The sequence below is a fragment of the Plecotus auritus genome, assembly GCF_963455305.1.
Source record: "Plecotus auritus genome assembly, chromosome: 5".
In the NCBI taxonomy this organism is placed as follows: domain Eukaryota; kingdom Metazoa; phylum Chordata; class Mammalia; order Chiroptera; family Vespertilionidae; genus Plecotus; species Plecotus auritus.
In genome coordinates this window covers 1,303,604-1,317,129 of record NC_137776.1, presented here as the reverse complement: position 1 = coordinate 1,317,129, position 13,526 = coordinate 1,303,604, and the positions used below count along the sequence as shown (strand labels likewise).

Sequence of the window (13,526 nt, the reverse complement as noted above, 5' to 3'; positions counted from 1 at the left end):
TCGATGTTTCTCTCTCATCGATGTTTCTAACTCTCTATCCCTCTCCCTTCCTCTCTGTAAAAAATCAATAAAATATATTTTTAAAAAAATACGTTTTTTAAAAGGCGGGGAAATAGGGGTTTCAGGGAGTGGAGAGGTGACACCATTGATCCCGAAAGCCTGGAGCAGCCCTGGTGAAGACAGTACCAATGACAAGCAGATTTCAGCTGCCGTCTGTCGTCTGAAAGTTCTCTTCTGACCCCAGAACTGTTTAGGGACCCAAGGTTCCGATGTATTTCAGCAGGTGTGTGTGTGGGGGGGGGGGGGGCGCAGTGTTCACACCCGCCTCCTTGGAAATTAGTAACCGCCGGGGGGGCCCGCATCTGCTGAGGGTGCCTGCGGTTTGCAATCAGACCCGGGGTCCCGGTGCCTCCGAGTCATGAGCCCTTCTGACAGTGACCAGCTTCATCCAGCAGCCCGTCCTTCACGGACCGGCGAGCCAGGGGCTGGGTTCCCAGGTCGGCCGCCACGTGTCTGAGCAAAGGGCTATTCAGGTGTCAGGCACCCCTCCAGGTCATGACAGGATGAAAGCGGAACATGACAGCCGGCACAGGCCTGGGGTTCGTTAAAGACAGCGGTGGTGCATCGCTGGCCGCTCGGCAGACGCCGTGAAAAAGCCAGAGGCCGGGGGACCGACCCAGCGCCCAGTCCTGTCGGGGGCTGCCCTGGCAGGAGAGGTCGTGTGAATGCCACGCTTGCTGGTTTCACATCACACGTGCACAGGAACACTTCACACGTTAAGAGAACACAAAAACAGCCCTGGCCGGTGTGGCTCGGTGGATAGAGCGCCGGCCTGCAGACTGAAGGGTCCCGGGTTCGATTCCGGTCAAGGGCACATGCAGGGGTTGTGGGCTCAATGCCCAGTGCGGGACGTGCAGGAGGCAGCCGATCCATGATTCTCTCTCATCATTAATGTTTCTCTCTCTCTCTCCCTCTCCCTTCTTCTCTGAGATCAATAAAAATATTTTTTTAATATTTTATTGATATTTTACAGAGAGGAAGGGAGAGGGATAGAGAGCTAGAAACATCGATGAGAGAGCAACATCGATCAGCTGCCTCCTGCACACTCCCCACTGGGATGTGCCCGCAACCAAGGTCCATGCCCTTGACCGGAATCGAACCTGGGACCCCAGAGTCCGCAGGCCGACGCTCTATCCACTGAGCCAAACCGGTTAGGGCAAAATATATATATATATATTTTAAAGAAGATATGTCAACACAAAGATCTGTAAAGAATGTAGCAGCTGCATGTACAATACCTAAAACTGGAAGCAACCCGCATACCCATCCCCAGAAGCAGCGGTCCTTCCTGTCGTGAAACACGATCCAGCAGGAAAAGAAATAAACTACGGAACAGGCAACCACGGGCTCCCCCGTGGAAAGGGGACTGAGCAGAAGCAGCTGACACAGAGTCTGTGCCACGTGAGTCCACGGGAGGGAGCGGGAAATGCATCGCTAACCTATGAGGAAGGCCCTCGGGCGGGGTGGCCTCTGGCTCAGAGGAGGCACTGCCTGGGGGGGCCACGCGGGGGCAGCGAGGTGATGTGCAAGCTCCGCGTCTGGACCGGTGCCGGGCACAGGTGGACACCCATCTGTCAGACAGAACGTCAAGGGGTGCGCACGTCAGCGTATTTGACCTCAGAGGGAAAAAAGCACCCGCGTGGTGGGAGTGGGTGGAGGTGTGGGTACAGATCTCCCAGCTGAGGGTGACCGCTGTCAAAGCTGTGACGCGTGTGGGTTTTTATTTATTTATCTTCATTGCTGAGAGATGTTCCCTTTATCCGCCCCCCTTTGCCCCACTATCGGCTGTGTCCATGGGTTATGCATACGTGCACACAGGTGCTTTGGTTAATCTCCTTTTAAATACTACTTTATTGGCTTCCTACAGTTTTCACATTTTCCAAAATAAAAAAGTTTAAAAACACGTATCGGTAAGGTGTACAATCAAAACATGTTTATACCATAAAAACACGCTTATCCCTGCGCAGAGGCATTCATTAGCCCCGGGAGACCCCTGGGTGCCCCTCACTGGGAGGATCTGGGACAGCGCTCCCCCCCAACCCACCTACCGGGCCGTCGGAGTGAATCTGGCGCTGGCCTCAGCCACCACCAGCTCCCGGGTCCATTCCTCCCGGCCCTCACATGCGTGTTATAACGATCCCGGTGCACCCGGAGGCCCCGGAGCGGCTGCACCCTCGGGAGAAAACCACTGCCCAACGGGTCTCAGCCTCGTCCTTCCTCACGCTCTCCAAGGGGGGCACTGTGTAAGGCAGCGAGGACAGGTTCCCTTACGGCTCTTAAACCCGACTTCTCTGAATCCCACATTCCACGGTCACCTTTTACTTTCCTGTTTTATTTATTTTTTTTAAATATATCTTTTATTGATTTTTTACAGAGAGGAAGGGAGAGGGATAGAGAGTTAGAAACATCGATGAGAGAGAAACATCGATCAGCCGCCTCCTGCACACCTCCCACTGGGGATGTGCCCGCAACCAAGGTACATGCCCTGGACCGGAATTGAACCCGGGACCCTTCAGTCCGCAGGCCGACGCTCTATCCACTGAGCCACACCGGTCAGGGCTTTTCTGTGTTATTTTAATCCTCACCCCAGTGCACGGATTTGAGAGAGAGAGAGGCAGAGAGTGGGAGGGAGGGAAGGAGAGAGAAACATCCCTTCGCCGCCTCCCGCACACCCCAACGGGGAACCGAACCAGCGACCGCTCGGCGCACAGGACACGGCCAAACGAGGGGCCACACCGGCCAGGGCACCCTCAACCCCTTCCAACCCCCGTTCCTCCATCTCGCGTGCAGAGACGGACGTCGCCAGCGAGCACTAACCGAGGCCCGGGGCTCGTTTCTCCGCTGTCTGCGGGGCACACGCCGCCCACCACGGCTGTGCCATCGATGTCTAGATTCTGCCGAGAAAAGCCCTCTCCGTCTTCACCCGCCGCGTCCGAAGGATCCGCACCCCACACAGAGGCAAGGAGGAGCAGCGGCTCAGCCACAGCTATTTCAAGGCCCGCTAATGCCTCCAGGGCTGTAAGAGGATTGCCGGTGCACCCGGGGACAGAATTTTCTGGACAGAACCCAGTAATTGGACTCTGGTGAAGGTACCCATCAGTCGGCTCTGGTCAGCATAAGACAAACACCGAGATCAGCTAATATGAAAAATCCAAAGTGTATGCATGTATTGATAACCTCTGCTTACAAATGCCTCTGCCTGACGTTTCCTTATTTTGCATCTATCCCCTGCTCAATTCCAAGAAGAATGTCACAAGTGGTTACATCAGTGAAAAGGATCCTGATGCCAGCATGTTTTAAAAATATATTTTTACTGATTTCAGAGAGGAAGGGACAGGGAGAGGGAGAAACATGAATGAGGAGAGAGAATCATGGATCGGCTGCCTCCTGCACGCCCCACGCTGGCGGATCAAGCCCGCCACTTGGACCTGTGCCCTGACCAGGAATCGAACTGTGACCAACTGGTGCATAAGTCGAAGCTCAACTACTGAGCCACGCTGGTTGGGCCTGATGCCAGCATTTTTGTTCATCCATCCAGTCATTCATTCATCCATCCATCCATCCATCCATCCATTCATCCATCCATCCATTCATCCATCCATCCATCCATCCATCCATTCATCTATCCATCCATTCATTCATCCATCCATCCATCCATCCATCCATCCATCCATTCATCTATCCATCCATCCATCCATCCATCCATCCATCCATCCATTCATCCATCCATCCATCCATCCATTCATCCATCCATCCATTCATTCATCCATTCATCCATCCATCCATCCATCCATCCATCCATCCATCCATTCACCCATCCATTCATTCAACAAACCCATGCTTGCCTAGGCATACCAGGTGCTCTTTTAGGTATGAGAGACATGCAGAACAACCTATATATATATAAAAGGCTAATATGCAAAGTGTCCCTTTGGGAGTTCGACCGGGAGACCGGGAGTTTGATCGCTCGCTATGACGTGCGCTGACCACCAGGGGGCTGTGCGGAACGAAGGAAGGGAGGCCCCGTTCGGCCCTGATCGCCGGCCAGGCCTAGGGACCCTACCTGTGCACGAATGGTGTGCACCGGGCCTGCAGTTTAGTATCACGGCGAACAGAACAAAGTTGATGCCGACACAGAGCTTACAATCCAGTAAGGGGGCCGGCTTCTAGGAGCCGAGGACCCTGCGTGCCGTGGGAGAATCGTTAGGGACGGCACACGGAGGATGGGTTCGCACCCAGGCACCCAGCCAGGATGGAGACACATCGGGGTGCTTTCCCTGTCGGGGTGCCCTGGTCAGGAGAGCTCCCCTGCCCTGGCGAGGGGCTCGGTGGCTGAGAGTCCTCCAAGCACAGAGAGGCTGCTGGGTCAACCTGGTCAGGGCACAGGCTCAGCTGCAGGCTTGACCCAGTGGGAGACACACAGGAGGGAGCCCATGGGTGTTTCTCTCTCTCTCTCTCCCCCCAAAAAACTAATAAAAAATCCTATCTAATAAAAGAGTAATATGCAGATGGACCATCACTCCAACACACAAGATGGCTGCCCCCATGTGGTCAAAGATCCTGCCCCCATGTGGACACAAGATGGCCACCACAAGATGGCCAGCAGGGGAGGGCAATTGGGAGGGGCCAGGCCTGCAAGGGAGGGCAGTTGTGGGCAATCAGGCCTGCAGGGAAGGGCAGTTAGGGATGACCAGGCCTTCAGGGGAAGGCAGTTAGGGGTGACCAGGCCTTCAGGGGAGGGCAGTTGGGGGTGATCAAGCCTGCAAGGGAGGGCAGTTGGGGGGGACCAGGCCTGCAGGAGAGGGCAGTTAGGGGTGACCAGGCCTGCAGGGGAGGGCAGTTAGGGACAAACAGGCTGTCAGGGGAGCAGTTAGGCATCAACCAGGCTGGCAGGGGCTGGTTAGGGGGTGATCAGGCTGGCAGGCAGAAGCGGTTAGGGGCAATCAGGAAGGCAGGTGAGCAGTTGGGAGCCAGCAGTCCTGGATTGTGAGAGGGATGTCTGACTGCCCGTTTAGGCCCGAGGTGTCCCAGATTGGAGAGGGTGCAGGCTGGGCTGAGGGACACACCCCCCCATGCACGAATTTCGTGCACCGGGCCTCTAGTAAAATAAATAAAAAGGGCTTTTCTGTTATAGCGACACCTGAGCAAACCCGAAGGATTGGAAGCACCAGGATTCCAGGCAGAAAAGGCAAGTGCGGGGCCCCGGCCCACATTCAAACGGAGGCAAAGGGGCAGGGTGGCTGCCGCGAGGGAGCGAGGGTTGGGGTGAGGGTCGGGGCTGTGGGGGGGGCGGGGGGGGAGGCTCGGGGCGGGGGGGGAGGCCTCTGCAGGCCATTTCCAGGGTCCGGTGTCCAGTCTGAGGGCGGAGGGCAGGAAGGGTCCCACAGAATGTTTTAAAAGGCGTCCGGGGCGTGAGGGTGAGGCGAGGAAAGCAGGCCAGAGCAGGCCGCCCGGTCTCCCGGAGGCCTCGGGCGGGGACCCTGTCACTTCGCCGTGTGGAGCCCTGCCTCCCGCACGCTGACATCCCAACACGCTGACATCCCAACACGCTGACATCCCAACATGCTGACATCCCAACAGGCTGACATCCCAACACGCTGACATCCCAACAGGCTGACGTCCCAACACGCTGACGTCCCAACACGCTGACGTCCCAACACGCTGACGTCCCATCATGCTGACGTCCCAACACGCTGACGTCCCAACACGCTGACGTCCCAACACGCTGACGTCCCAACACGCTGACATCCCAACGGGCGGACATCCCAACGGGCTGACATCCCAACACGCTGACATCCCAACACGCTGACGTCCCAACACGCTGACATCCCAACGGGCGGACATCCCAACGGGCTGACATCCCAACACGCTGACGTCCCAACACGCTGACGTCCCAACAGGCTGACGTCCCAACACGCTGACGTCCCAACACGCTGACATCCCAACAGGCTGACATCCCAACACGCTGACATCCCAACACGCGGACATCCCAACGGGCTGACATCCCAACACGCTGACATCCCAACACGCTGACGTCCCAACACGCTGACGTCCCAACACGCTGACGTCCCATCACGCTGACGTCCCAACACGCTGACGTCCCAACACGCTGACGTCCCAACACGCTGACGTCCCATCATGCTGACGTCCCAACACGCTGACGTCCCAACACGCTGACGTCCCAACACGCTGACGTCCCATCACGCGGACGTCCCAACACGCCGACGTCCCAACACGCCGACGTCCCAACACGCCGACGTCCCAACACGCCGACGTCCCAACACGCTGACGTCCCATCATGCTGACGTCCCAACACGCTGACGTCCCAACACGCTGACGTCCCAACACGCTGACGTCCCAACGGGCGGACGTCCCAACGGGCTGACATCCCAACACGCTGACATCCCAACACGCTGACATCCCAACACGCTGACGTCCCAACAGGCTGACGTCCCAACACGCTGACGTCCCAACAGGCTGACGTCCCAACACGCTGACGTCCCAACACGCGGACATCCCAACGGGCTGACATCCCAACACGCTGACGTCCCAACACGCTGACGTCCCATCACGCTGACGTCCCAACACGCTGACGTCCCAACACGCTGACGTCCCAACACGCTGACGTCCCAACACGCTGACGTCCCATCACGCGGACGTCCCAACACGCCGACGTCCCAACACGCCGACGTCCCAACACGCCGACGTCCCAACACGCTGACGTCCCAACACGCTGACGTCCCAACGGGCGGACGTCCCAACACGCCGACGTCCCAACACGCTGACGTCCCAACGGGCGGACGTCCCAACACGCGGACATCCCAACACGCGGACATCCCAACGGGCTGACATCCCAACACGCTGACATCCGATCACGCTGACATCCGATCACGCTGACATCCCATCACGCGGACATCCCATCACGCGGACATCCCATCACGCTGACATCCCATCACGCGGACATCCCATCACGCGGACATCCCAACGGGCGGACATCCCAACGGGCGGACATCCCATCACGCTGACATCCCATCACGCGGACATCCCATCACGCGGACATCCCATCACGCTGACATCCCATCACGCGGACATCCCATCACGCGGACATCCCAACGGGCGGACATCCCAACGGGCGGACATCCCAACGGGCGGACATCCCATCACGCTGACATCCCATCACGCTGACATCCCATCACGCGGACATCCCATCACGCGGACATCCCAACGGGCGGACATCCCAACACGCGGACATCCCATCACGCGGACATCCCAACGGGCGGACATCCCAACACGCGGACATCCCAACGGGCTGACATCCCAACGGGCTGACATCCCATCACGCGGACATCCCAACACGCTGACATCCCAACACGCGGACATCCCAACACGCGGACATCCCATCACGCTGACATCCCATCACGCGGACATCCCAACACGCGGACATCCCAACGGGCGGACATCCCAACGGGCGGACATCCCATCACGCGGACATCCCAACACGCTGACATCCCAACACGCTGACATCCCAACGGGCGGACATCCCATCACGCGGACATCCCAACGGGCGGACATCCCAACACGCGGACATCCCAACACGCTGACATCCCAACACGCGGACATCCCAACACGCTGACATCCCAACACGCGGACATCCCAACACGCGGACATCCCATCACGCTGACATCCCATCACGCGGACATCCCAACACGCGGACATCCCAACGGGCGGACATCCCATCACGCGGACATCCCATCACGCGGACATCCCAACGGGCGGACATCCCAACGGGCGGACATCCCAACACGCGGACATCCCAACACGCTGACATCCCAACACGCGGACATCCCAACACGCGGACATCCCATCACGCTGACATCCCATCACGCGGACATCCCAACACGCGGACATCCCAACGGGCGGACATCCCAACGGGCGGACATCCCAACACGCTGACATCCCAACACGCTGACATCCCATCACGCGGACATCCCAACACGCTGACATCCCAACACGCTGACATCCCAACGGGCGGACATCCCATCACGCGGACATCCCAACGGGCGGACATCCCAACACGCGGACATCCCAACACGCTGACATCCCAACACGCTGACATCCCAACACGCTGACATCCCAACACGCGGACATCCCAACACGCGGACATCCCATCACGCTGACATCCCATCACGCGGACATCCCAACACGCGGACATCCCAACGGGCGGACATCCCATCGGGCGGACATCCCATCACGCGGACATCCCAACGGGCGGACATCCCAACGGGCGGACATCCCAACACGCGGACATCCCAACACGCGGACATCCCATCGGGCGGACATCCCATCACGCGGACATCCCAACGGGCGGACATCCCAACACGCTGACATCCCAACACGCGGACATCCCAACACGCGGACATCCCATCACGCTGACATCCCATCACGCGGACATCCCAACACGCGGACATCCCAACGGGCGGACATCCCATCGGGCGGACATCCCATCACGCGGACATCCCAACGGGCGGACATCCCAACGGGCGGACATCCCAACACGCTGACATCCCAACACGCTGACATCCCAACAGGCGGACATCCCATCGGGGAAAGCGCCTTCAGCTGCTGCTCTGCTCGGCCAGGCCAGGGAGCCGCGTTTCCGAGCGAAGCAAATGCCCAGGTGGGACCTGTCGGCTCGGGTGACCCACGGCCCGGCCCGTGGCTCCTTCATCTCCCTCATTGGCGGGCAGAGCCTGCAAGCCCCACCCCGCCCTCCTCAAAAACACGCCTCCGAGAGGGATTCAGGAGGCAGCCGTGCAGACGTCCCGTCACGAGATAGGAGATGTCCAGGGCTGCTCCTCACGCACCCTCCTCACGCACCTACACGCACCCTCCTCACGCACCCTCCTCACGCACCTACACGCACCCTCCTCACGCATCTACATGCACAGTCACAACCACTCCCTATTCCCCAAAGATAAACCGAATGAAAACACACTGCAACCACACCCCGGCCACAGCCCTGCCTTCTCCCTCGGAACTGAGGGGGTCCCACGTGATGAACTCGCCTCCGTCACTCCTGCCCCCACTCCTGCCCTCCGTCACTCCTGCCCCCACTCCTGCCCCCCGTCACTCCTGCCCCCACTCCTGCCCCCCGCCACGCCTGCCCCCACTCCTGCCCCCACTAATGCCCCCCGCCACTCCTGCCCCCCGTCACTCCTGCCCCTCACTCCTGCCCCTCACTCCTGCCCGCCACTTCCTTAAGTGAGCGACAGCTCAGGCAGCCGGGCGACCAGGCCTCAGCCCTCCGTCACAGAACCCGTGGGAAAGCCCGTCCAGGGTGCCGTCAGCTCGGACCACGTGGGAGCGCCAGGCACTGCTGAGAGGGGTCAGACCCTCCTTGCTCAGCACCCCGACAGGTGGAAGCACCCCAATGTGTCTCCATCCCGGCTGGGTGCCTGGGATGGCTCTCGGACACTCAGCACCCCGACAGGTGGAAGCACCCCGATGTGTCTCCATCCCGGCTGGGTGCCTGGGATGGCTCTCGGACGCTCAGAGCACCCCGACAGGTGGAAGCACCCCGATGTGTCTCCATCCCGGCTGGGTGCCTGGGATGGCTCTCGGACACTCAGGGCACCCCGACAGGTGGAAGCACCCCAATGTGTCTCCATCCCGGCTGGGCGCCTGGGATCGCTCTCAGACGCTCAGAGCACCCCGACAGGTGGAAGCACCCCAATGTGTCTCCATCCCGGCTGGGTGCCTGGGATCGCTCTCGGACGCTCAGAGCACCCCGACAGGTGGAAGCACCCCAATGTGTCTCCATCCCGGCTGGGTGCCTGGGATCGCTCTCGGACGCTCAGAGCACCCCGACAGGTGGAAGCACCCCGCTGTGTCTCCATCCCGGCTGGGCGCCTGGGGTGGCTCTCGGAGGCTCAGAGCACCCCGACAGGTGGAAGCACCCCAATGGATGTGTCTCCATCCCGGCTGGGTGCCTGGGATGGCTCTCGGACACTCAGGGCACCCCGACAGGTGGAAGCACCCCGCTGTGTCTCCATCCTGGCTGGGTGCCTGGGATCGCTCTCGGACACTCAGAGCACCCCGACAGGTGGAAGCACCCCGCTGTGTCTCCATCCCGGCTGGGTGCCTGGGATGGCTCTCGGAGGCTCAGAGCACCCGACAGGTGGAAGCACCCCGCTGTGTCTCCATCCCGGCTGGGTGCCTGGGATGGCTCTCGGAGGCTCAGAGCACCCTGACAGGTGGAAGCACCCCGCTGTGTCTCCATCCCGGCTGGGCGCCTGGGGATGGCTCTCGGAGGCTCAGAGCACCCCGACAGGTGGAAGCACCCCGTTGTGTCTCCATCCCGGCTGGGTGCCTGGGATGGCTCTCGGACACTCAGAGCACCCCGACAGGTGGAAGCACCCCGATGTGTCTCCATCCCGGCTGGGTGCCTGGGATCGCTCTCGGAGGCTCAGAGCACCCCGACAGGTGGAAGCACCCCGCTGTGTCTCCATCCCGGCTGGGTGCCTGGGATGGCTCTCGGACGGACGCTCAGAGCACCCCGACAGGTGGAAGCACCCCGATGTGTCTCCATCCCGGCTGGGCGCCTGGGATGGCTCTCGGACGCTCAGAGCACCCCGACAGGTGGAAGCACCCCAATGTGTCTCCATCCCGGCTGGGTGCCTGGGATCGCTCTCGGACGCTCAGATCACCCCGACAGGTGGAAGCACCCCAATGTGTCTGCATCCCGGCTGGGTGCCTGGGATCGCTCTCGGACGCTCAGAGCACCCCGACAGGTGGAAGCACCCCAATGGATGTGTCTCCATCCCGGCTGGGTGCCTGGGATGGCTCTCGGAGGCTCAGAGCACCCCTACAGGTGGAAGCACCCCAATGGATGTGTCTCCATCCCGGCTGGGTGCCTGGGATGGCTCTCGGACGAGGCTCAGCAGCACACACTGGGATGCTGGCTCCACTCTTTAAAGATCTCCTTCCCAGCGTCTGGGGGAACGTCACTGGGCGGGACTTAAAAACACAAACAAATGCTTAATTCGCTCTGGTTGTGCAGAAACCGCAGCCCATTCGCCAACAAATCGATGGCTTTTTTTTTCTTTCCAAAGAGCAGCAGGGATGGCATATGGGGTGGGGGTGGGGAGAGGCTAGTAACATGGAGAGTCCAGCTCCTGCGGAGCGGGTTAATGGGGAGGACGGAGGAGAACTGAGGGCGACAGTCACCCTGGCTGGAGGGCGCTGGGACCCTGCCTCCTAAGTTCCACTAACAGGTCAGGAGGGTCCCCTGGGGGAGGGTGGGGCCTGGCTGTGCCAGCATCCCCAGGGCTTCATCCCCTCTGCCCCTCCCCCTCCCCCTCCCCCTCCCCCATCACCAGCTCGCTCCTGGTGCTGTTACATTGCATCCTGGAGGGATTCTTGCAAACTGCCTTACACCCTTCCCGGAATAAGAAGAAATAAAGGAAAACCAAGACTTTTTCTCCCGTGTCTACATTTAAACACAGCAGGCGGGCGGGGAGGTGGGGACCAGGGTGTGAGGTGTCTCCTGCAAGATTATTCGTCTGTGGGACAAAAACGGATTCAGAACAGGATGCTGAAGGAATGTGAAAGCCATGTGTGAGTGTGTGTGTGTGAGTGTGAGAGAGTGTGTGTGTGTGTGTGTGCATGAGTGTGTGTGTGAGAGTGTGAGTGTGTGAGAATGTGTGTACGTGAGTGTGTCTGTGTGTGAATGTGAGTGTGTGAGTGTGAGAGCCACGTGTGTGTGTGTGAGAGTGTGTGTGTGTGTGCGTGCATGAGTGTGTGAGAGTGTGAGTGTGTGTGAGCTTGTCTGAGTGTGTCTGTGTGGCTGTGTGTGTGTGAGTCTCTGTGAGTGTGTGTCTCTGTGTGAGTGTGTGTTTCAGTGTGTCTGTGTGTGTATCTTTGAGTGTGTGTGTGTGTGTCTGTGTATGAGTGCATGTGTGAGTGTGTGTGTCTGTGTGTATCTTTGTGAGTGTGTGTGTCTGTGTGTATGAGTGTGTGTGAGTATCTGTGTGTGTGTGTATCTGTGTGTGTGTCTGTGTGTACGAGTGTGTGTGAGTGTGTATCTGTGTGTGTGAGTGTGTGTGTGTATCTGTGTGTGTGTGTGTATCTGTGTGTGTGTCTGTGTGTACGAGTGTGTGTGAGTGTGTGTCTGTGTGTGTGTATCTGTGTGTGTGTGTATCTGTGTGTGAGTGTGTGTGTCTCTGTGTGTGAGTGTGTGTGTGTGCACAGCCCCGCAGGGGAATCATTCAGGAAGAGGGAGGGAGGAAAAGATCAATCGAGGCAGCACTGGCTCCCCCTCCCGCCCCCTCCGCACCCACTGCAGTGCCTGCTGCTTCCCAGAAAGCTCCTCACCCCCAGGCAGACTCCCCACCAAAGCAGCGCCCAGTCCTGGTGGGCAGGGGGGTCCAGGGTGGGCAGGGAGGCCGGCTGGGCAGGCGGTCTGGGCTGGGCAGGGAGGCCGGGTGGGCAGGGGGTCGGGGTGGGCAGGGGGCTCCGCGCTGGGCAGGGGGTCGGGACTGGGCAGGGAGGCCGGGTGGGCAGGGGGTCGGGACTGGGCAGGGGGTCGGGACTGGGCAGGGAGGCCGGGTGGGCAGGGGGTCGGGCTGGGCAGGGGGTCGGGCTGGGCAGGGGGGTCGGGCTGGGCAGGGGGCTCCGGGCTGGGCAGGGGGTTGGGGTGGGCAGGGGGCTCCGGGCTGGGCAGGGAGGGAGAGGCAGGGAGAGGCCGCGGGGCGCTGCCTGGCGGGGGAAGGGGCGAGGAGGCCGGGGATGGCCGGCGGGTCAGGCGCCGGGGACCTACCTGGCGCCGGGGAGGCGGAGGCCCCAGGCCCCTCGGGCGGGTCCTGCGCGGCCCGGTCCCGCGGCCGCTGGCGCTGCTGGATGAGGCTGAGGTCCGAGCGGCCGGGCTGGGCGGCGGGGAGCGGGCGCGCCCGCAGCAGCAGCGCCAGGCCCAGGAGCAGCGCGCAGGGCACGCGCCGGAGCCTCGCCATGGCCGGGAGCCCGGGCCGCGGCGCACATCGCGGGCTGCGGGCGGGCGGGCGCCCTGGGCTGCGGTTCGCCGCGCCCGCTCCGCTCCTGCGCCCCGCGCTTCTGCGCGCTCCCGGCCGGCGGGGGAGGGAAGGAGGGAGGGGCGGGAGGAGAGAGGGGAGGGGGATGCGGGGGAGGGAGGGGCGGGGAGGGCGAGAAGGGAGGGGCGGGGAGGGGGAGGAGGGAGGGGCGGGGAGGGGGAGGAGGGAGAAGGGAAGAGGCGGGGAGGGGGAGGAGGGAGGGGCAGAGGAGGGAGGGGCGGGGAGGGGGAGGAGGGAGGCGCCGGAGGAGGGACCCGCATCCTCGCGCAAGTGCTCGCGGGGCGGGGCGGGGCGGGGCGGGTCACCTGCGGCCCCGCGGCACCCGGTCACCTGCGCGGATGCCCAGGCCTGTGCGAACCCCCAAAGCGCCGGAACCCATGA

The 13,526-nt window shown here is 61.0% G+C and overlaps 1 protein-coding gene across 1 annotated transcript in view; it reads right to left on the bottom strand.

The window, feature by feature from the left end:
• The window catches only part of FAM171B (family with sequence similarity 171 member B), a 39,836-nt gene extending 26,659 nt beyond the window's left edge, over positions 1-13,177 (bottom strand). Inside the window, exon 1 of the mRNA XM_080669348.1 lies at positions 12,878-13,177. Within this exon, the coding sequence (XP_080525474.1) occupies positions 12,878-13,067 (190 nt within the window). The 5' untranslated portion in view covers positions 13,068-13,177. The remainder of the gene's footprint in view (positions 1-12,877) is intronic.
• Positions 13,178-13,526: the final 349 nt, after the last annotated feature.